This window comes from Grampus griseus, assembly GCF_964374135.1.
Source record: "Grampus griseus genome assembly, chromosome: 3".
In the NCBI taxonomy this organism is placed as follows: domain Eukaryota; kingdom Metazoa; phylum Chordata; class Mammalia; order Artiodactyla; family Delphinidae; genus Grampus; species Grampus griseus.
In genome coordinates this window covers 11,942,749-11,967,956 of record NC_139019.1, presented here as the reverse complement: position 1 = coordinate 11,967,956, position 25,208 = coordinate 11,942,749, and the positions used below count along the sequence as shown (strand labels likewise).

The window sequence follows — 25,208 nt, the reverse complement described above, 5'->3', positions numbered from 1 at the left end:
AGGAAGCGATCTAGTCAACTAAAAATTATTATAATTTATTGTTAGAAAATACTTAAATTTTATTACAGAATATGGCATGAATCAAGTTCCCAGCTGGCCAGAATACTTTCCCCCCATAATCATCGGATGAGACCAGCTGCATCAAAGCCTTGTCAGAACCCTGGTAGCTTACTTAAGGAGAGCAGTTTCCAGGGGAAAGGAGAGTAAGCCAGCGGGCTGAGGTCTGTTTTACACACTAGCTGAAAGACAACGACCTTGGGTGCTAACTGAATCCAGAGCCCCACATAGGTTTCCAAGGAACCTCTCCCTTTTCATAAACGAGAGACCTGACGTGTGAAATACACGGCACACCGTCCTCTCCAGGACACGATGAAAAGTCAGTCTCTCCCACACATTTTCCTCAGGAAACGTGAAGTTGAGCATCTCCCCCTAACATTCCCTTATTTCCAAGGCTGAGGGAACGATGATGGCTCTGAAGCCACCCAAAGCCACTTGCACTGAACAGTAAAGCTATTTTATCCCGTGTAGTAAAAGGAAACAGGCTTCTCTTTCTAAGACACACGCCTTACACCCCAGTAGCCCCATTACCCAGAAACAAGAGGCCTGGAACCTAAACCCTCCATGGGCAAAACACCCACTGGGATAAGGCGAGAAACAAGCCTAATTGTGTTATTTTACACAATAACTAATTTTGCACGTCATATGTACGTCAGATATGCAGTTCTTGTTGAATACGTGGTTTTTAAAAATCTATAACCAGCCTAAAATGATGACGGAAAAGCTTTTAATAAATCACACCTACTGGTTTAGTTGGTCTGGCTACACAGGGAAGTTACCTCAAATTCAAATTTAGAACTGCCAAAATTAGTCCTCTGTTTCTGCCAAAAGTTGTCTGGCTTGATTATCAGTGCAACGTGAATGCAGCAGGGGAAGGACTCTTGTAATATCTTCAGCAGAGGCTTGATGGAGTCCCACTTGGACCCACGCATGTCCACGATCACCGTGAATCCTCGTTTGCAGACTTCTTCACTACAGAGAAAGAAAAGACAGGTTGAAACCACGCGACTCCCACCACTTTTTCTGGTCAGAGTCCTGCTGGGCAAGGCCGATTCTGCTTCCGTCATCCTGCTGCCTGTGGGGCACCTCCCTCCACCCACCGCCTGGCTGGCCAGCACTTGTGCCCAGGGAGCTGGCGGACGAGAGAGCATTACAGAAAGAGCTTAGGTCTCACCCGTGGTCCTCACCCTCCCCGGTACCTTAACAGAGTAGACTGACTATTCACGCACAGGGTTCAACCTCAAAAACCTTCAAACTTTTTCTTTTGTGTCCACGGTTTTGCATCTTGCCTTCTCTTTAGGAGAAGAGCAATGACCGTCCTGCCCATCTCTCTGGTCTTTTGTGCGTTAACCGATCACACATGCTGTCTAGTAACTGTTAGGGCCGCTAAACAGCAGGGACAGAACCCCAGCAGCACACGCAGAGCAGTGAACAGCAGTCACGCGGGACTCTGGGGTCACAGGAGCCGAAACCACCTGCACTGGCGTGCTGGTGATAGCAGGAGCTTTTGAATGTCCCAGTTTATTCCCTTTAACTTGTCCCAGGCCCCTGAGCTACCTCAGAAGTTCTCAGGTGTGGTCCACCCGCCCCCGGGGATCCTTGGCACCCTTCTGGCGGGGTCTGTGGGGTAAAATCTATCTTTTTCAGCTGGTCGCGCCAATGGTGCACAGGCCACGGTGGACACCGCTGGCTCTGAGCACAAGTCAAGGTAGTGCTAGGAGTCACGTATGCTTCCTCTCCACGTTCTAGCTGTTAAAACAAAAGAGCCAGTTTGTCTTAAGAATGTCCTTGATGAAGAAATAAAAATTATTAACTTTATTAAATCTCAACCTCTGAGTACATGGGAAATATACAGAACGCACATCTGCAGTAAAGAAAAAAAGTCAGAGTGTTCATAAACTTGGGTTAAAAATCCATGGACTCCCTTCACACTACATACAAAAATAAACTCAAAATGGTTTAAAGACTTAAATGTAAAACATGACACCATAAAACTCCTAGAAGAGAACATAAGCAAAACATTTTCTGACATAAATTGTAGCAATATTTTCTTAGATCAATCTCCCAAGGCAAAAGAAACAAAAGCAAAACAGTGGTGGGATGAACTGGGAGATTGGGATTGATATATATACACTACTATGTATAAAACAGATAACTAGTGAGGATCTACTGTATAGCACAGGGAACTCAGTGCTCTGTGGTGACCTAAATGGGAAGGAAATCTGGGAGGGAGGAGATATATGTATATTATACATATGGCTGATTCACTTTGCTGGACAGCAGAAACTAACACAACATTGTAAAGTAACTATACTCCAATAAAAAAAAAATTTTTAAACCCTAAACAAATGGGACCTAATCCAACTTAAAAGCTTTTGCACAGCAAAGAAAACCATCAAGCAACCGAAAAGACAACCTACAGAATGGGAGAAAATATTTGCAAATGATGTGACTGACATGGGTTAACATTCAAAATATACAAACAGCTCATACCACCTCAATATCAAAAAAAACAAACAACCGAATCAAAAAAAAAAGGACAGAAGACCTAAATAGACATCTCTCCAAAGAAGACATACAGCTGGCAACAGGAGGATGAAAGGATGCTCAACATCACTAATCATTAGAGAAATGCAAATCAAAACTACAATGAGGTATCACCTCACGCCAGTCAGAATGGCCATCATCAAAAAGTCTACAAATAATAAATGCCTGAGAGGGTGTAGAGAAAAGGGGACCCTCCTACACTGTTGGTGGGAATGTAAACTGGTGCAGCCTCTATGGAGAACAGTATGGAGGTTCCTCTAAAAACTAAAAGTAGAACTACCATACGACCCAGCAATCCCACTCCTGGGCATATATCCAGTGAAAAATGAAAACTTTAATTAAAAAATATACATCTCCCCCAATGTTCCTAACAGCACAATTAACAATAGCCAACACGGTAACAACCTGAGTGACCATCAACAGACAAACTGGGTTAAGAAGATGTGGTACATACACACAATGGAATATTACTCAGCCATAAAAATGAAGGAATATTGCCATTTGCAGCAACAATGACGGACCTAGAGATCATCCTACTAAGTCAGACAAAGACAAACATTATATGATATCACTTATATGTGGAATCTAAAAATAATACAAATGAATCTATGTACTAAACAGAAACAGACTCACAAACATAGAAAACAAATTTATGGTTACCAAAGGGAAGGGGATTGGGGGGAGGGATAAATTAGGAGTTTGGGATTAGCAGATACAAACTACTATACATAAAACAGATCAGCAACAAAGATTTACTAGCACAAGGAACTACATTCAATATCTTGTAATAATCAACAATGGAAAGTAATCTGAAAAAAATACACGTAACTGAATAATTCTGCTGTACACCTGAAACTAACACAATATGGTAAAGCGACTGACTACACTTCAAAAATTTTTTAATAAAAAATTTCTAAAAATAGGGCTTCCCTGGCGGCGCAGTGGTTGAGAGTCCGCCTGCCGATGCAGCGGACGCGGGTTCATGCCCCGGTCCGGGAAGATCCCACATGCCACGGAGCAGCTGGGCCCGTGAGCCATGGCCGCTGAGCCTGCGCATCCGGAGCCTGTGCTCCGCAATGGGAGAGGCCACAACAGTGAGAGGCCTGCGTACCGCAAAAAAAAAAAAAAAAAAACAAATTCTAAAAATAAAGTGAGACCATTTTAGACAGGGAAAAAAAAATCCATAGTCTCACCTAAATTTAAGTCGAAATAAAAACCAATTTCACACTCTCTCACATGAGCTTACTCCCCTACCTTCTCCCATCCCCCGCCTCCATGCCCTCCCCACTCCCTCACACGCCATTCTTTTCCTTATCTTTTGATTCATACCAGTAGAGTAACGGACACTCCAAGTTCCTATGACAACTTCATCAGTATAAGAGGCATACTCCCAAAAACATTCCAAAAAAGTCCGTGGGGACAGAACCTGAGTTGATGGTGGCCCGCAGTCCTAGGAACACAGTCCTGAAAGCCCTAAGGAGAAAACGGACTGATCCAACACACCGGCTTATCACTCCAGTGTGGAAAGCTGCAGGAGTGACTGGATTAACTCCTGTATGAATATGAACTGAAAAACAGTTAACAGGGCTCAACACTCCTCATGCTATCACTCCTCCTGTCTCAAGTAGGTCCTGGGCCACGATCCTGGGAGTGTCTCGGGTCACCTTCACAAATCCTTAGAGGTAGCTGGGCACTCCCAGAAATGCTTCCTAAAATCCCCCAAGTCACTGAAATTAAGCATTCTGAACTTCCTGGGGTTCTAAAGGAGCTTGCCATCCTGCAAGATTCCATTCAGTAGAAACTTCTGGGCTCCACAGCGCCTTGGGGCTAGACCTGCCTGAGCAGGACGTCGGATGTCCGCTGCCCAGCTGGGACCTTCTGCTCCAGACTCTCGTGTTCTGCTGCCGTACACCAAAGACAGGAGGCTGTCAGGCAACAGGTTCTGCTGTTGTACGAGCTGCTGTTTGGTGCCTGCACTTTAAGCATCGGTCTTCCCCTATCAAGGTAAATTCTCTGGCAGCCTTTCTCCTCACATAGCTCTACACAGTGGTGTGTACGTAAAACTACAAAGCCCCTCCACTTGACGGGGCTTAGAAGGAATCCTGAATAACTCCAGGCTTAACAAGAGGAACAAGCTGGAGAGAGACACAAGCAAAAGGTGCCCTGAGCTTACAGCGCTTACAGAAGGATTAACCAGTCACCTGCCTCCGCCATCCAACTGTTCCCACCGGTGACTTCCAAGTAAAGCAAGCAGCACTCCAACTGGGCTGGGAGTGCACATCCTTCGCACCCATCTGTCTGTATCAAGTTAAAAGCCACGCGTTATTAAGAAAGTGGCGACTTGCAAACGTGACCACAGCCACAGCTCTATTTCTGAGCGTCTAATGAACAAGCACAGCTGCTGCTCAAGGGCTCCGTGCCACGCTCTTCCTTCACGGCACTGCTCACTGCAAAGTGTGACTTGTTAACCAGGAATTTCAGCAGTTTTACCTAAGAGCCTCATTTTAGCTGTGAGATTTTTAAAAATGTAGATGAAACTAAGGTCCTTTTTCAATTCAGGTCTCTAAAAAAGAGAAACTCTCCTTTCTTCAGTTCCTAGATGAAGAAGGTACCTTTTTATATGAATGTTCATGAATGAATCAACTCAAAAGTTTCACATGATTTCATTGGTGACAAAAGAGAGTCAGAGTGCTTTATCCATTTAGTTGCTATAAATCATTCCAAAGAAATCAAAACTTTCTAGAACATAATGAGTATAATTCAAAAGAGCAATAAACACCTAGAGGTGCACCAAGACTAACGTGATTATCATTTCTGTGCAGGAGTCCCCATCACACCACGAAGAAGTTCCGCTGTGACTTTTCTCCTACACATTTAAGGAAAAGTTCCCTTGCAAATTAATCATATGAAAACCAATCTATTATTCTAATTGTTTGTTTGTTCGTTTTTTAAGGAAGGGAGGGGGAGGGAAGGTGGCCCAAACAACAGTACTCAAAACTAGTCGCTACTCTCAGATCACATTATGTTTTAACTCTGGGGGCCACATTTTAAGAGGCAAAGACAGGAGGCCACGCAGAAAAAAAACAGACAAGATGATCTGGTTCTAGAACACATGGCAAAAAGAAAATCAACTGAAGGGAAGTCGAAGAGCAAATACGAAAGATGGACATTACTGTACCACTTCTGAGACAGCTACCATGAGGTCAGACACTGTGCTGGGCATGTGCATAAATAATCTTACTTATTAATACAGTGATCCGAGAAGTACAGATTACTATCACATCTCGTAGATCAGAAAACCCATAAAATTAAGTAAACCAGGTCAGTCCATCTGACTCTGACCCCCAAGCTTTCCCGGATGGCACACTTCTCCAAATCCGGGAATGTGTAGCCCTGTAACTGACTGGCTGAGGGGCAGCCAAAGGCTAGCATCACATCGCAGAAAACATCGACAGTGGTGGACAGAGACAGGAGTCCCACAGGACATCCTCCCCCTGCCCCTCCCACTGCCCAGGACGGTGTATTTCACTCTGAAACTGTAACAACAAATTATAGACTCAAATAAAGAACAAGCCAACCCACAAGTCCCCAAAAATTCACACACCATTCATCTCCTGACATGATCACTGATCCCACTGTCTGGCTAAAACCAGAGCGCTCCCACCTCTGCAGGCTCCCTGAAGGCGGCACTAAGGCTCTCTGTCAGTCGCTGTAGGACCTGCGGTGGACCTGGAGAGGACTCTTTTTGTGGTCACTTCTATTTGGACCACTGGGAAACCTTCCTCCACTATCATCTGGCAAACGCATCATTTACATACAAATTAATCTCTCTCATTTGCTCATTAACCAAGAAAAAGAAACTGGCATTGCCTGTCACTTAAAATTGTAAATACAAAAGCAAAGCCAGGCAATGAAACGAACTGACTGTGCTCGGTGCTTGGAGGGTCACTCTACACACTGAGGAACTTATGAGAGAAATGAGAGACTATCTGGGATTTGCTATGTTTTCTTGGGGAAGTAGACAAGATTGGCAGAATCCAATAATCGTTGGAGCTGGATGATGGGCCCATGGGTGTTCGCTTCTCTCTAGTTTTGTTTACACTCACGATTCCCAGGACAAAGTTTTGTGTTTTTTTTTTTTTTAAAGTGGGTCATCCAGCTGATTCAAAATATACCTGAATCGATTTCTTTATGATACCAATGAAAGGAAAAGTAGTTTTTTTATATTTATAACCAATATGGATTTTAAAACCAGAAAGCAAGTTGCCAAAGTTATATACAGAATTCCAACGGTGGAAATGTTTTCTAAAAGATCACCTGGGTGAAATTCAACTTGTGTTTCATTGAACTATACACCAAGCAACATTTTGGATGGCAGGGATTTGTTTTTTCACATCATCGTCTGTATCTGTTTCTTTTTCATCATTAGCACAGCACATGGCACATAGTAAGAGCTCAGTAAGTAGTGGCTGTAAACTATGTTGTTATTTATAAGTGACAGTGAGTAGTAAATAACTTCTAAAACTCTTTCCAACTCTGTGATTTCAACAGTTCAACAGTCCAAGAAAATATCAGGGTAAGAGGAAAGGGAAAACTTTTCCACATATTTAAGCAGGGGCCCATTAGTATGTTGCTGATGATTGGATGTAATAGCTTTCCCACAAAGAATACCCTACAGCAAAACCCAAGAACCCCCTCTGAAGCTCAGACCATCGACACCAAAGCTGACCTTCCTCAGCCACAGTGAGGATGGGTTGCCAGAGGACAGTGCTGTTTCCCTGGCTGGTGTCAACCCAAAGAGGTCGGGGGAGAGTCACCAGCCCTGCTCCGTGGGCGATCTGTTACACCCACCTCAAACTTTAGAATCCACTACGCTGCTGTTGACCGTCTTTTATGCTTTCCCGGCATAACATGTTCCTTACGGCTACTCGTTAGTCTATATCATGACCGAGTGTCCTTTTTCCTGCGCTCGTTTAGTCTCCTAGGAAATCCCTCTTCACTGGCGCACATCAGCCATGCCCCGCTTTAGCACACCCCCTTCTGGGGTGAGAGTACCTCTTCCCCACAGGGGGTCCCACTCCGATCCCCGGCACACAGCCACCTCTTATGCCAGGCCTGGTTGTATGCTTGGATCATATCAGAGCAGCACTCTGTTTTCCAAAAATTAATCTTAACCATTAAATGGAGATGTTAATGTGGGAGGCGGGGGAGGGTTTCCTCTGCCAGCTGTCAGCTCGCTCTGTAGGTAAAACCTCAGTAATATGTTTCTAGAGCAGAAGCAAAGATGCTAGACTCCGCAGGTATACACGCTGGCCCACTGCTGTTAACCGCTCCTCACGTCAGGGCTCTCCAGAAAATAAAGCCTTGCCTATTCCTCGTGTTCCTCGGCGTCTACGCCGAAAATCCCCCTGGCTGTCACTAGCGGGTCGCAGATTGAATGAGAGCTCCCAAACTCCATGTCCAGGGACATGAGCTGGTAGGGATTCTGAATGCCCTGCAAAGTTCACGCTACAAATCAACCGAATACTTCCCAGGAACTGAAGCGCAGCACAGAGCCAGAAAGTTCCTCTCGGAAACCACACTCCCCTGGTGAGCCTCCGGCCCGCCGGGTCTCCGTTATCAGGATCATCTCTGCTTTACCTCCGCCTTGGGCACCACAACCTAAGGTCCCCGCCCGGTGGCCAAGCCACCCCCATCGCCACCACACAAGTCTGCTCACTCAGAACACTGCCCTTCTCAGCCCCGCACCGAGGAGGGTCACAAAAGGAAAATAAGGAGAAAGACCATGATCTTCACTTGACAGCTCTTTGATCAGAATCCAGGCTCCTGTGGGCTGTTTTCTGGGGAGTGTGTGCAGCGCTGCACCTCTGGGACAGGGACCAGCCACGACCACGCGGGACTCACCTGGGGATACAGGCCAGGTAGGAAATGAGCCTCCGGAGGTCCTCCTGCCGTATCCTGTCATGATTGCTGCGGGCCGGGAAGGTTAGGATGGGACCCCCGCGCTTATCTCTGCCACCTGGAAACAAACATGTGGAAGAGGCTCAGACAGAAACAAGAGGAAACAGGACTCTATGGGCCACTGGGCGCCCAGCATCGCAGCTGCCCACCCACTCTCGCGAAGCTGTGCCCCCAGCCCTCCTGGCCCGGCAGGACCCACGAAAAGCTGGCATCCCTGGCTCCCCTGAGACAGGTGGCAATGCCATCCTGCCCAGGACGCCGGTGATGAAGTCTGAGTTTTGCACACCACATGGAAGGTATCACAGAAGGTTCTGGCTCTTTCTTCCAGTGTTTGTTCCCTCCTTTATTCAGTTTCATGTTTGGAGAGAAAAAAAGGTTTCATGTATACGTGCTTCCATCACCTTAAACTCCCACCTCCGGGGACTTCCCTGGTGGCACAGTGGATAAGACTCTGCGCTCCCAATGCAAGGGGCCCAGGTTTGATCCCTGGTCAGGGAACTAAATCCCACATTCATGACACAAGCAAGGAGCTTGCCGGCCACAACTAAGGAGCCCGCCGGCCACAACTAAGGAGCCCAAGTGCTGCAACTATGACCCGGTGCAACCAAATAAATAAATAAATATTTTTTTAAAAAAACCACGCCCTCTCTCTCTCCCTTTCTCTGTCTCCCTCTCTCTCTCTCCTCCACACTGTCCCCTCTCCTTCCCTCCCCATCACTCTCAGCTCTGTCTCTTTGCTACCAACCAAACTGGGCTTTAACTCATGAAAGGGAAAAGACAGAAATGTTCTTCAAACTCTGCACTGACGGCTACTTTATATAATCTGGGATCCAGGGCACCTTCCCCTCTCAAGGGCAGTACCTGACCCCTGTGGTCAAGCTTCCCCACTCTCTCACACAAAGCCACACACACACAAAAGCAAAAAAAAGAGAGAGAGGGAGAGATTGGCACACAAGAATTTTCAAATAGAACTAAATTAGCTTAAGAACTTTAGAAATATTACATTACACACTGAGCACAAATCTCACGTGACTGGCCTTTGACAGGAAGGCAGAAACGCTTCTCATGAACATGGATACAATCCTAAGGAGGTCTGCTGGGTATCACTGAACATTTCTGGTGAAACTACTCTATTTATTTTATTACTTCTATTAGGGTTTTCAGAAAAGAACACAGAGAAAGAAAACTTTGTTTTCCCAAGTGCATGCTTCATTTAGTTTTACAGCTCTGGTCATCTCTTTCTAGAAGTACAGCAATAAGATCTCAAAATTCAAGCCACAACATGAAACAATTATTTTCTCATCTTAATTATTTACCTTGTCAGCAGACGTAACTGAAAAAGCAAGCAAAAAGCAAGCAAGCAGGCAAGCAAACAAGAGAAAACCAAATTCTTTACTTTTAGAATGCCAAAAACATATTCAGCAGAAGACGCAGGCATTTTAAAAACACATTTTTACCAACATGGGTCTTTACCATGTCCTAGAATGATTAACAATTCCCCTCAACAGTAATAAAACTAAGTGCTGATTCTGAACACTTAAACTGACCCACATGTACTGTTAGGTTACGAAGCCCAGGAAGATGTTAAATTATTTATAAATCCAATAACCCAGGTATTAAATAGGAACAACACGACATCACAGCTGACACACGCTAGGTATGGCATCAAGTGCTTGACACACGCGTTCTGATCTGATCATTACAAGGATCCTGTTAGGAGATTTCCTCGCGCCGGCTTTATCATGAAAGATACTGAGGCTCAAAGAGCTTATATAAAGACAAAGGGACCATGCCAGCATGTCGCAACTGGGCCCTTTGCCCTGATAAGAACTTGCATAATTTTTCAAACTAGTGGCTTTACTTCTTTCTAAATAATAAGAATATCAGAAGGGATGAAAAGTACTATTAAAAGTGAGAAGCAGTAAATTTTTTTAAATTTAGATTTCAAACAGTAATAGATTTGCCATTTTAATATACATCATTGGAGATCTACTTATTTGTAAATAGCCTATTACTCATTTGGAAAAATAAACCAGTGGACAATATTTTTCTATTGTACTTTTCAGAACCATTTTGTCTCATTACTCCTGTTTTAGCTGAAGAACTGTATTACGTGTGGAGAGTAAAAAACTTAAACACTAAAAAAACAGAAAAGTGAGAAGCAGTATTATTGTAAATGGTAGAATGACATTATGAAGTAATCTTCTAAAATACCAGACAGTAATTTTAGGGAAAAATCATTGGCTCTAGTTTTTTTGGAATACCTCTTGTCCCCAAGATAAGACCAGTAACAAATGCAGTATTTTTTATTTCCCAAAATCTTTCATTCCTTTCAAAACAGAATCAATCTCCTTGATCAAAAATATAAGAGAGACCTTCAGGATGGCGGAGGAGTAAGACACGGAGATCACTTTCCTCCCCACAAATACATCAGAAATACATCTACATGTGGAACAGCTCCTACAGAACACCTACTGAATGCTGGCAGAAGACCTCAGACTTCCCAAAAGATATATACTTTCTTTCCTTTTTCTCTTTTTGTGAGTGTGCATGTGCACGCTTCTTGGTGTGATTCTGTCTGCATAGCTTCGCTTTTACCATTTATCAAGCGTTCTGTCTGTCCATTTTTTTTCTTTTTACTTTTTAATCATTTTTAAATTTTTTATCTTAAAATCTTTATTCTACTTTATTTTAGTTTTTCCTCCCTCCCTCCCTCCCTCTCTTTCTTTCTCCCTTTTCTTCTGAGCCCTGTGGCTGACAGGGTCTTGGTGCTCCAGCCGGGTGTCAAGCCTGAGTCTCTGAGGTGGGAGAGCCGAGTTCAGGACATTGGTCCACCAGAGACCTCCCAGCTCCACATAATATCAAATGGCAAAAGGTCTCCCAGGTATCTCCATCACAATGCCAAGACCCAGCTCCACTCAACAACCAGCAAGCTACAGTGCTGGACACCCTAGGCCAAACAAATAGCAAGACAGGAACACAAACTGACCCATTAGCAGAGAGGCTGCCTAAAATCATAATAAGGTCACAGACACCCCAAAACACACCAACAGACACGATCCTGCTCACCAGAGACAAGATCTAGCCTCATCCACCAGAACACAGGCACTAGTCCTCTCCACCAGGAAGCCTACACAGCCCACTGAACCAACCTCAGCCACTGGGGGCAGACATCAAAAACAACGGGAACTACGAACCTGCAGACTGCGAAAACCAGACCCCAAACACAGTAAGTTAAGCAACATGAGAAGACAGAGAAACACACAGCAGATGAAGCAGCAAGGTAAAAACCCAACAGACCAAATGAAGGAAGAGGAAATAGGCAGTCTACCTGAAAAAGAATTCAGAGTAATGATAGTAAAGATGATCCAAAATCCTGGAAATAGAATGGAGAAAATACAAGAAATGTTTAACAAGGATCTAGAAGAACTAAAGAGCAAACAAACAATGAAGAACAACACAATAAATGAAATTTAAAATTCTCTAGAAGGAATCAATAGCAGCATAACTGAGGCAGAAGAATGGATAAGTGACCTGGAAGATAAAATAGTGGAAATAAGTCCCACAGAGAAGAATATAGAAAAAAGAATGAGAAGAATTGAAGACAGTCTCAGAGACCTATGAGACAACACTAAACGCACCAACATTCGAATTATAGGGGTCCCAGAAGAAGAAGAGAAAAAGAAAGGGTCTGAGAAAGTATTTGAAGAGATTATAGTTGAAAACTTCCCTAACATGGGAAAGGAAATAGTCACCCAAGTCCAGGAAGCACAGATAATCCCAAACAGGATAAACCCTAGGAAAAACACACAAAGTCACATATTAATCAAACTAACAAAAATTAAATACAAAGAAAAATTATTAAAAGCAGCAAGGGAAAAACAAAAAATAAAATACAAGGGAATCCCCATAAGGTTATCAGCTGATTTATCAGCAGAAACTCAGCAGGCCAGAAGCGAGTGGCAGGATAAAGTGATGAAAGAGAAGAACCTACAACCAAGATTACTCTACCCAGCAAGGATCTCATTCAGATTTGATGGAGAAATCAAAAGCTTTTCAGACAAGTAAAACCTAAGAGAATTCAGCACCACCAAACCAGCTTTACAACAAATGCTAAAGAAACTTCTCTTGGCGGGAAACACAAGAGAAGGAAAAGACCTACAATAACAAACCCAAAACAATTAAGAAAATGGTAATGGGAATATACATATCGATAATTACCTTAAATGTAAATGGATTAAATGCTCCAACCAAAAGACACAGACTGGCAGAATGGATACAAAAACAAGACACATATATATGCTGTTTAAAAGAGAGGTAATTCAGACCTAGGGACACATACAGACTGAAAGTTAGGGGATGGGAAAAGATATTCCATGCAAATGGAAATCAAAAGAAAGCTGGAGTGGCAATTCTCATATCAGAAAAAATAGATTTTAAAATAAGGACTATTAGAAGAGACAAAGAAGGACACTACATAATGATCAAGGGATCACTCCAAGAAGAAGATATAATTGTAAATATTTATGCACCCAACATAGGAGCACCTCAATACTAAGGCAAATGCTAACAGCCATAAAAGGGGATATCGACAGTAACACAATCATAGTACGGGACTTTTAACACCCACTTTCACCAATGGACAGATCATCCAAAATGAAAATATATAAGGAAACACAAGCTTTAAATGATACATTAAGCATGATAGACTTAATTTGTATTTATAGGACATTCCATCCCAAAACAACAGAATACACACTTTCTTCTCAAGTGCTCATGGGAACATTCTCCAGGGTAGATCATAGCTTGGGTCACAAATCACGCCTTGGTAAATTTAAGAAAATTGAAATCGTATCAAGTATCTTTTCCAACCACAACGCTATGAGACTAGATATCAATTACAGGGAAAAAAATCTGTAAAAAACACAAACACATGGAGGCTAAACAATACACTACTAAATAACCAAGAGATCACTGAAGAAATCAACGAGGAAATCAAAAAATACCTAGGAACAAATGACAATGAAAACACGATGATCCAAAACCTATGGGATGCAGCAAAATCAGTTCTAAGAGGAAAGTTTATAGCAATACAATCCTACCTCAAGAAACAAGGAACATCTCAAATAAATAACCTAAGCTTACACCTAAAGCAATTAGAGAAAGAAGAAAAAACAAAACCCAAAGTTACCAGAAGGGAAGAAATCATAAAGATCAGATCAGAAATAAATGAAAAAGAAATGAAGAAAACAATAGCAAAGATCAATAAATTTAAAAGCTGGTTCTTTGAGAAGATACACAAAATTGATAAACCACTAACCAGACTCATGAAGAAAAAAAGGGAGGAGACTCACATCAACAGACGTAGAAATGAAAAAGGGGAAGTAACAACTGACACTGCAGAAATACAAAGGATCAGGAGAGATTACTTCAAGCAACTGTATGCCAATAAAATGAACAACCTGGAAGAAATGGACAAATTCTAAGAAAAGCACAACCTTCAGAGACTGAACCAGGAAGAAAATAGAAAATAAAAACAGACCAATCACAGGCACTGAAATTGAGACTGTGATTAAAAATCTTCCAACAAACAAAAGCCCAGGATCAGATGGATTCACAGGCAAATTCTATCAAACATTTAGAGAAGCACTAACACCTATCCTTCTCAAACTCTTCCAAAATATAGCAGAGGAAGAAACACTCCCAAACTTATTCTATGATGCCACCATCACCCTGACATCAAAACCAGACAAAGATATCACAAAGAAAGAAAACTACAGGCCAATATCACTGATAAACACAGACACAAAAATCCTCAACAAAATACTAGCAAACAGAATTCAACAGCACATCAAAAGGATCATACACCACAATCAAGTGGGTTTTATCCCAGGAATGCAAGGATTCTTCAATATATGCAAATCAATGTGATAAACCATATTAACAAACTGAAGGAGAAACACCATATGACCATCTCAATAGATGTAGAAAAAACTTTCGACAAAATTCAACACCCATTTATGATAAAAACCCTCCAGAAAATAGGCATAGAAGGAACTTATCTCAACATAATAAAGGCCATATATGACAAACCCACAGCCAACATTGTTCTCAATGGTGAAAAACTGAAACCATTTCCTCTGAGATCCAGAACAAGACAAGACTGTTCACTCTCACCACTGTTATTCAACACAGTTTTGGAAGTTTTAGCCACAGCAATCAGAGAAGGAAAAGAAATAACAGGAATCCAAATCGCCAAATAAGAAGTAAAACTGTCACCATTTGCAGACGACATGCTACTATACACAGAGAATCCTAAAGATGTTACCAGAAAACTACTAGAGCTAATCAATGAATCTGGTAAAGTAGCAGGATACAAAATTAATGCACAGCAATCTCTTGCATTCCTATACACTAATGATGAAAAATCAGAAAGAGAAATTAAGGAAATACTCCCATTTACCACTGCAACAAAAAGAAAAAAATACATAGGAATAAACCAACCTAAGGAGACAAAAGACCTGTATTCAGAAAACTATAAGACACTGATGAAAGAAATTAAAGATGATACCAACAGATGGAGAGATATACCATGTTCTTGGATTGGAAGAAACAACATTGTGAAAATGACTATACTACGCAAAGCAATCTACAGATTCAGTGCAATCCCTATCAAACTACCAATGGCATTTTTCACAGAACTAGAACAAAAAATTTCACAATTTGTATGGAAACACAAAAGACCCCGAATAGCCAAAGGCATCTTGAGAAAGAAAAACAGACCTGGAGCAATCAGGCTCCCGGGCTTTAGACTATACTTCAAAGCTACAGTAATCAGGACAGTATGGTACTGGCACAAAAACAGAAATATCGATCAATGGAACAGGATAGAAAGCCCAGAGATAAACCCATGCACATATGGCCAGCTTATCTTTGATAAAGGAGGCAAGAATATACAATGGAGAAAAGACAGCCTCTTCAATAAGTGGTGCTGGGAAAACTGGACAGCTACATGTAAAAAAATGAAATTAGAACACTCCCTAACACCATACGCAAAAGTAAACTCAAACTGGATTGAAGACCTAAATGTAAGGCCAGACACTATCAAACTCTTAGAGGAAAACATAAGCAAAACATTCTATGACATAAATCACAGCAAGATCCTTTTTGACCTGCCTCCTAGAGAAATGGAAATAAAAATAAACAAATGGGACCTAATGAAACATAAAAGCTTTTGCACAGCAAAGGAAACCATAAACAAGACGAAAAGACAACCCTCAGAATGGGAGAAAATATTTGCAAATGAAGCAACTGACAAAGGATTAATCTCCAAAATTTACAAGCAGCTCTTGCAGCTCAATATCAAAAAAACAAACAACTCAATCCAAAAATGGGCAGAAAACCTAAATAGACATTTCTCCAAAGAAGATATACAGATTGCCATGAAAGGATGCTCAACATCACTAATCATTAGAGAAATGCAAATCAAAACTACAATGAGGTATCACCTCACACCAGTCAGAATGGCCATCATCAAAAATCTACAAACAATGAATGATGGAGAGGGTGTGAACAAAAGGGAACCCTCCTGAACTATTGGTGGGAATGTAAATTTATACAGCCACTATGGAGAACAGTATGGAGATTCCTTAAAAAACTAAAAATAGAACTACCATATGGCCCAGCAATCCCACTACTGGGCATATACCCTGAGAAAACCATAATTCAAAAAGAGTCATGTACCACAATGTTCAATGCAGCTCTATTTACAATAGCCAGGACATGGAAGCAACCTAAGTGTCCATCGACAGATGAATGGATAAAGAAGATGTGGCACATATATACAATGGAACATTACTCAGCCATAAAAAGAAACGAAATTGAGTTATTTGTACTGAGGTGGATGGACCTAGAGTCTGTCATACAGAGTGAAGTAAGTCAGAAAGAGAAAAATAAATACTGTATGCTAACACATATATATGAAATCTAAAAAAAAAATATATATATATATATGGTTCTGAGGAACCCAGGGGCAGGACAGGAATAAAGACGCAGATGCAGAGAATGGACTTGAGGACACGGGGAGGGGGAAGGGTAAGATGGGACGAAGTGAGAGAGTGGCATGGACATATATACACTACCAAATGTAAAACAGACAGCTAGTGGGAAGCAGCCGCATAGCACAGGGGGATGAACTCAGTGCTTTGTGACCACCTAGAGGGGTGGGATAGGGAGGGTGGGAGGGAGATGCAAGAAGGAGGAGATATGGGGATATATGTATATGTACAGCTGATTCACTTTGTTATAAAGCAGAAACTAACACACCACTGTAAAGCAAGTATACTCAAAGATTAAAAAAATATACAGCGACATATTACAGAAATGTGAGTTTTAAAACATATAGTATGATATTTGTATTAAAACATTCACCTCACTTTTGGTAAAAAGAACAGCATCTCACATTTTTCTGGACCACCATTCTTAATATTTTAAATGCAACATAATGTGTGGCTCATTAGGGAGACTAAATGCCCATGACCCCTGCTCGACTGTCCTCCTTCTGGGGTCATCGTATCTCACAACGCGAGCAAGGTGGGCTCCAGCATGGCTGTGAAAAGTAGAATCCAAAATCCGTCCACCTAAGACAGCCATGGGGGAGTCAACAGGTGTGCACGCCGTCATTCTGTTCACTCCATGAGTGACGACAAGCTGCAGGTGTGTGCCGAAGTGCTGGCTGCCTCTGTGACTGCTCCACTGTCGATGAGAGATGCCCTCGAGCTGGTGGTGCTGGTGAGGAGCCCCCAGGGAACTGCCAGCAAGCTCGTCCACGAAACAGGCTCTCATTCGTGTCCTAAAAAAAGCTTACCTAAACCTGAACTTGAATTTTAAGACAGAGGGGCAAAAAATCATTTTGTCTTTTGCCCGTTCCCAGAAGAGTTTCAGAAAACTCACCACAATAATTTTAGAACTTCATCAAAAATCACTTATGAGGGACTTCCCTGGTGGCACAGTGGTTAAGAATCGCCTGCCAATGCAGGGGACACGGGTTCGACCCCTGGTCCGGGAAGATCCCACATGCCGTGGTGCAACTAAGCCTGTGCGCCACAACTACTGAGCCTGCGCTCTAGAGCCCACGAGACACAACTACTGAAGCCTGCGAGCCACAACTACTGAGCCTGCGTTCTAGAGCCTGCGAGCCACAACTACTGAAGCTCGCGTGCCTAGAGCCCACGTTCCGCAACAAGAGAAGTCACCGCAATGAGGAGCCCGCGCACCACAACGAAGAGTAGCCCCCGCTCGCCACAACTAGAGAAAGCCCATGAGCCGCAACGAAGACCCAAAGCAACCAAATAAATAAATAAATAAAATCATTTTAAGAAAAAATCACTTGTGAAGTAAAGATGGACTATTCCCCATTAAATAATTTAATAATTTCTTTTCACTTGCAAACCTCCCTGCATGGGGGTGCATCTTCCAATCTGTGATGTGTCACAGTCAGTGACAGGCAGGTGCGAATCATCCATATGAGGACCCCTCCCAGTGAGGTTTAAAAACAAAATCTTAGAACCATGAGTATTAGTTCAGAAGAATACAGTCTCTGACCCTTAAGGAGCTTAAACATCAACTCCACAGATGTTTGTTTATATTATATTCCCCAAGATTTAACTTGGTTGCCAATGTCACAGAAGGCACACAAATGAAAACACTGACCCAGTTATGAAGCAGAAAAGCCACAAATTCACAGTTTCGGTTCCTGAAGTAATAAAAACAATGACGCTGCAGTTCATAAAAGCTCCATCTACTAGACACTCCTATGTGGCTGATGTCAACCCCCAGCCTCACAGTGAGGCGGGACGGACAGATGTCAGTCCCACTTTATAGACGGGAAACTCAGCGCCTCAGTTCCTATGATGAAAAGAAAAGGGCAGGAAGTCCATTTCCTGCACCTACCAACGTCACAGGATATCTGCGTATGAGAGCTTCACAGCTTCTGGACCTCTACGTGTCTGGAACCAAAAACCAACAGCCCATTCAGGATTATCTGCCTATCCAAATGCTGGGTTAGCCGAAAAACAAGGCAAAAAACGTGAAGTTTCCGATCACGATGACACTATTCTCAATTCTTATAAAAACGGCATCCTCTCTGCCATTCCTCCCCACCCCACTACATTTTACTTCTGTGAGGCACCTATCACCTTCTAGCAAACGATACACATCACACATTCTTTCTGTTTGTCTGTCTCCCCACTAGAACGGAAGCCCCCAGAGGCAGGCATCTCTGTTCACTCACTGACATCTTATACCCTCTCAGGCTGGTACACAGGAGGTATTCAGTAAATAGTCACTGAATGAACGGATTCCTCTTTTATACTCCAAACAAAGTTAATTCAAAATACCTACTATCAGGTATCAGGAAGTTAAAAATGGAAATGCCTGATGAACACTCCTATAGAAACGCAGATGCTAAACGAACTGAGGTTTACTTTAATATCAGAAGAAGGCTGGAAAAGGTCTACGTAATAGCTATATATATCTGTGTGACGCTTCTTTTCCTAATAAACCCAGCGATACTCATTTCCCTCTTATGAGAGGTAACTTCAGGGGACTCGGTCTCTTGAGCAGTGTGGCCCAGAATGACCACAGAAGCAGCCAGTTTCAGAGTCACCCCTTTTTCTTTAAATGAATTGATAAAAACTCACCTCTTACCCAAGTAGAAGAAACTTTTTTCTTTCTTTTTTTTTAATTGAAGTATAGTGACTTACAATATTGAGAATAAACTTCTTTTGTAAGAAAGGCATTCTTACTTTGCGAAGTATAATGTAAATTTCAATGGACCAACAGTACTGTTCTCTGCATGGTCCCCATCTGAATTTCCGGTTTCGAATACCATTGAAAATGGTTCTTCACTCCCCCTGAGGAACAGCAACTCACTAACCATGAAAAGCAAACTTTTCCAAAGCAAAGCTCTGAGAAAGTGCAGTCTGTGAAAGAGAAATTATGGCTACTATCTATTAAGTCTGCTACGGACTAACAAAACTCTGGTAAGAGGGTGCCCACTGGGTCCCTGCTCGAGGCCAACAGAAGGCCAGCCCTGACCGTCACACGCTCACCACCCATACCTTGTCGCTGCCTAATCCTGGGAATCAGAAACTCGCTTACACACCGTCTCGAATGAAGACTCTAAGGGGACTCTGTACTCTGTGTGGAAGGAAGGTCTCTAGAGGCACCCGGCCCTCCAGTCAGTCACTACAGCCTGGGACAGTGCTAGATGCTAACTAGAATACACAAAATGAGTGGGAGGTCCCCCTTCCCTTCTCAAGAAACGTGGAATTTTCTGCAAAACTGAAACAAGAACTAGAGTCAGTGGTCTCAACACTAACAGCAAACCTCTGGGCAATAAGATGCTATATTCCTGTCAATTCCCCCATTTACAAAGGTCAGTGTTCACCTTGCCCAAAAAAAGCTATTCTCAAAGAGTTACCCAAATGCTCGTCAACAGACAGCTGACTGAATAAGCTATGGTGTGTACGCAGCACAGTTATATACAACTGTAAAAGGGATGGCGAATCTCCGTTTGTCCTGCTATACACTGCTCTCTCTAGAATACTGTTTAAGGGGAAAGCAGAAAGGCAGAGAAAATGGTGCAAAGTACATCACTGTCTGGTCTGGGGGCGGCGGCGGGGAGGTGAGAATAGGTGGACGGACGGAGATGGAGACTGCTTGTGTTTTAAAGGTATAAGAAATAAACCAACACTGAAGAAAACGAAAGCAAAAAAGTTTACCTACTGGGGAGGGAAGGTACAGGGTGGATGAGGCAAGGAGAGAAACTAGATTTCTTTGAGTACACCTTATCTTTTAACTTTTTTTTAGTTTTTAAACCTCAAATGATGTACACATTTTACTTAATATTGAAGCAAGATTAAGTGGTTGTTTTTTTAAGCCTTAAAAATGTAAAGTTAAATAAGACAAATGATCCTGAGTTTCAGGTTGGGAAGAACTTGATCTACGCGGAGAGGAACTATTTTTTGTGACTTTAAAACACAGTAATAGGGCTGTACGTTCTTAGTGGTATGTACCCTTAGGACAACAAAAGAACAGAAGTGTTAAGTTACATTTGGTAGTCATACTGTGGTGATAACATCAGTATTACAACGTAAATAAGTAATTAGGTTGATGAGGGTAGGCACAAAGATTTTCAGCAAAAGGAAAAGAAAAGGAGATGCAGATATAAAATCAAAGAAAAATAAAATATCTGTAATTCTATATTTGAATTGGAAACCTTAGTATGAAGCCATGATATCTTTTCTCACTTAGAAAACGTATATATACAGATTTCCTAAATGTGTCCACTGAAGAGGCTCAGAAACAGTGACCCACCCAGCACAGCAAGCTTCCCCAGTACCCTGCACCATTCCCCATGCAAAAGAACCAGGGCGCTTTAGAGAAATGGCTGAATGCAGACATGGAGCAGGAAACAGACAAGATGGGCCTGAAATATCTTGTAACATCAGCAGAGAGAGAAGCTGTAATATTGTGGTACTTGGATTCAGGAGCCCATCTGAAGAGGCTCCCACTGGCCAAAGGATGGGAACATTTTAACTTCGCAAGAGAAAAAGAAATGTACAGTGGGGGAATTCCCTGGCGGTCCAGTGGTCAGGACTCAGCACTTTCACTGCCTGGGTTCAATCCCTGGTCGGGGAACTAAGAACCCACAAGCCGAGCCATGTGGCCGAAAAAAAAAAAAAGAAATGTACAATTGAAACACATCAAATATATTTAAAATCATGAACTCAAAATGACACTTAAAAAAAAACTCAATGGTCTTTTTATTAGTCTGAAATGACTAATGATGTGTCTGAAAACTAATAAGGGACAAGCATCAATCGTTTTTCCTCCTTTCCTGTATGAACTGTGTTCTCAGGGAAACCGAGAAGCTGATTGGGACGTTTCTCTTTATGGAATACCCAAGTTGACAAATGAAGAAAAAAGGATATAATTAGATTATCACTATTTTGTAACCCTAAAAAAAATTACATCGAAGCAATAATTATCATAACGTCATAAAAGAGAGACAACCAGACTCTCCCAATAAAACTCCCAGTAGAACCACCCAACACTACCCATTAAAATTTTCTGCCTATTTCCCTGCAAAACCAAGCATCAAGATCCAGCTCCTAGCTCACAGGAAACACGGGGCAAGGGGAACACGTGACATGACCCCCCGGGGACGCAACCAGCAAAATGTAGGGAAATCTACAGGAAAACACCGTTTCCTCATTTAATAAACATACAGGAGTGACACAAAAAGGATGAGGAGGAGGAAGCTGAAGATTAAAAGATACATCAGACACATCAACCAACTGCAGTATACATCCTGTAAAAACAAATTACGAGACAAACGGAAATATGAATACTGCTTAGCGTTTTATAGATCAAAGTTATTATTCATTTTTATGTCTATGTGGTATATTGAGGTTTTTTTAAAGCCTTTCAAGGAATATAGATGAAACAAGATGACTGAGGTGACCCATGGATTCACGGCAGTTTTCTATACCATTCTCTCTCCTTTTGGACGTTGAAATGTTCCATGATAAAAAGTTAAGGGAAAAAAGGTGTTCTTAATTCTGGTGGCTGCCTGTGAGTTCTTTCATGGCCCAGACCAAACCCTAGTGGCACAGGAGCCACATGAAGTGGTTGACATTATATACACACACGTACATATATATATATAAAACGTACACACACGCACAACATTAAATATGTAATACACTGAATATGTATACCATAAATATACCTACTTTTATAGATATAACATTAAACATAAACTACAGGACACTTCTTTTACTGCCCCTCCTCTGACGTCATGCATGAAGTTAGACACGTCACTCACCTCATTCAAAAGGACTACTTTTTAGGGGATCCGGAGATGAGACAGGATCAGAAATACTGAAGCTTAAGGAGTCCACACTGGTTTCTTAGAGATCTTGAGCTAACGGGCATCTCACAGAATCGCCGATCCTCTGGCCTGCTTTTTCAAAGCCCTGGCTATTCCACTTAGACTTAATTTACTAAAAGCCACTCACATGGAGAGCTTTTACAAAGTTACCATAATAAATAGCCCTGATATGTATTAAAATGGGGTCAGGGCAAAAAAGTAGATTGGCAATTGCCAGAGTTGAGGGGTGGAGGAATCAGGGGCTGGGAATGGTGATGCTTCCACAACCTTGCGAATACACTAAAATCTACTAGGCTGTACACTTTTAAAAGGGGGATTTAAAAAATAAATCTAAAAAATAAATAAAAAATAAAAGGTGGATTTATGGTATGTGAATTTTATCTCAAGAAAAAAGAAAAAACAGGATCAGAGGTAAAAATGTTTCAGAAGTTTACTCCTTCACTGAAATTTAAAAAAACATTTACCACATAAGTAATCAATTTGTTTTTAATTTAATGATTTTTTTTTCCTTTTCCCTTCCTAAACAAGATAACAGCAAGCCTAAGGGAATCAGCAAGGACCTCATGCTGCTTTAACTGGCCAATTCTGGCCACAGATTAGGAAATACTATGAAACTGTGGTGTCCCCTACTAACTGCATTTTGCTAACCCAGCTGGTAGAAGTCCTACCATCTCTAAAAATGGTTCTGGACTGATTTGTTGCAATGCAAAACTTCCCTCCCCACTAAAGACATCCAACTTTAATTAACCCTGCAGAATTTAAGGTTTTAGCAAAGATTCACGATAAACTCTGAAAGATTGATTTTACTGGATTAGTTGAAAGAGAAATAGTTTAGTTTTGACAGTAACTTAAATAGAAACACCATCTATTAATATATTCTGTATTAAATGCTTAAGAACAGAGTGAATATGTACACATACACACTGCTATATTTAAAATAAATAACCAACAAGGACCTACTGTATAGCACAGGGAATGCTGCTCAATATTCTGTAATAACCTAAATGGGAAAAGAATTTGAAAAAGAATAGATACATGTATATGTATAACTGAATGACTCTGCTGTACGCCTGAAACCAATTCACCATTGTTAATCAACTATGCTCCACTATTTTTTTTTAAAAAAAGAGTGAGTACATATAACAATTATCACTCAATCTTCTACTGTTCTTCACCTACCCATCACAAGCATAATAAGAGAAGAAAGCGCAGTGACGAGGTTTAGGAACAAAAGAAGGGACCGAAGGAGCACGTGCCCTCATCACAGAGCCAAACTTTAAAACAAAACCTGATGAACGTGCGAGATCAGCTTCCTTTCAGCCTTTCTTACAAAAGAAAGCCTGTAATATTTTAGAGGCTTTCACTTTAAAATCCACCTGTGAACTAGTCAGGAGGTTCATGAAATTGGCATGAGTCTATATTTTGCAGTTTGTCAGTAAATGATTAGAAAGGAGCAAATGCTAATTTGAAAACAGTGTATTAGAAGCCAGGAGGGCCTTTTTTCCCCTTTCATTTCTTTACCCTGTTTTTGCAACAATCTAAAGCACCTTCTCCTTTTCATGAACTTAGTCTTCTATTAACCTCTCAAAGTCACCTTGAATTAGATTTACTTCAGCAAAGTCATCAAACAGTGGTCAACAGGAGGCAAGAAACACCACTGGACACAAAGCGAGATGAGACTAGCGAAAAAGCCACAGGAAGCTGCATCCTAAATATATAGCCATCCCACATGCTTAAAGGACACACAGAACACGTAAAAGGAGCTAGCTGTGCCACAAATTTAAAATAAAACGTGTTCAAGAGGAGACATGAGATCAGCATAGCATGCCTGTTTGTGAAAGATAAAAATTTATCAAGGGAAACACATCCAGGAAGACTGTCTAAAAGCACGTGACAGTCCACAGATTTACTTTCTGCTATTACACAGCAGAAAACTCCTGCAAACCTTTGTTCTGTAACAAGTGAACTGGTGCTAAAAAGGTATGATACCCAATGGCTGTTCTGTTCATGGAGGAAGGAACCCCCGAGGAGACAGCCAGAAAAGCCCCCAAGCTGACCCTCTGTGTGCAGAGGAGAGGGCAGGTGAGTGCCCCAGAGCCTGGGAGACCGGTCCAGTCTGTCCCCACGCTGCAGAAGGGCCAGGAGTTAAGTGGAGGACCGGCTGGCAGAGACGACCAGGGCTTTCCAGGTCCATGACATGGGTTCTAGGAATTCCAGGACCAGAGCGCCAGAAAGAGAGGCAAGGAATTCAGGACACATCTACATATGGTCTCATTCCCACCACTTCTGCTGAGATGGTGGGCATATACCCTGAGAAAACCGTAATTCAAACTGCACATGTACTCCAGTGTTCACTGCAGCACTATTGACAACAGCCAGGACAGGGAAGCAACCTAAATGTCCCTCGACAGAGGAATGGATAAAATGTCCCTAGACAGAGAAATGGATAAAGAAGATGTGGTACATACATATAATGGAATATTACTCAGCCATAAAAAGAAACGAAATGGGGTCATTTGTAGAGACGTGGATGGACCCAGAGTCTGTCATACAGAGTGAAGTAAGTCAGAAAGAGAAAAACAAATATTGTGTATTAACGCATATATGTGGAATCTAGAAAAGTTGAACCCATTTCCAGGGCAGGAACAGAAATGCAGACGTAGAGAACGGACGTGTGGACATGGGA

General features: G+C 41.9%; 1 protein-coding gene across 1 annotated transcript in view; it reads right to left on the bottom strand.

Annotated features, from left to right (window-relative positions):
• TRIO (trio Rho guanine nucleotide exchange factor) overlaps positions 1-25,208 on the bottom strand; it is a gene marked incomplete at its 5' end in the record, with an annotated part of 370,926 nt that overhangs the window by 215,342 nt on the left and 130,376 nt on the right. The window contains 2 exons of the mRNA XM_082651933.1: positions 837-1,029; positions 8,509-8,623. Coding sequence (XP_082508059.1) covers positions 837-1,029; positions 8,509-8,623 — 308 coding nt within the window. The remainder of the gene's footprint in view (positions 1-836; positions 1,030-8,508; positions 8,624-25,208) is intronic.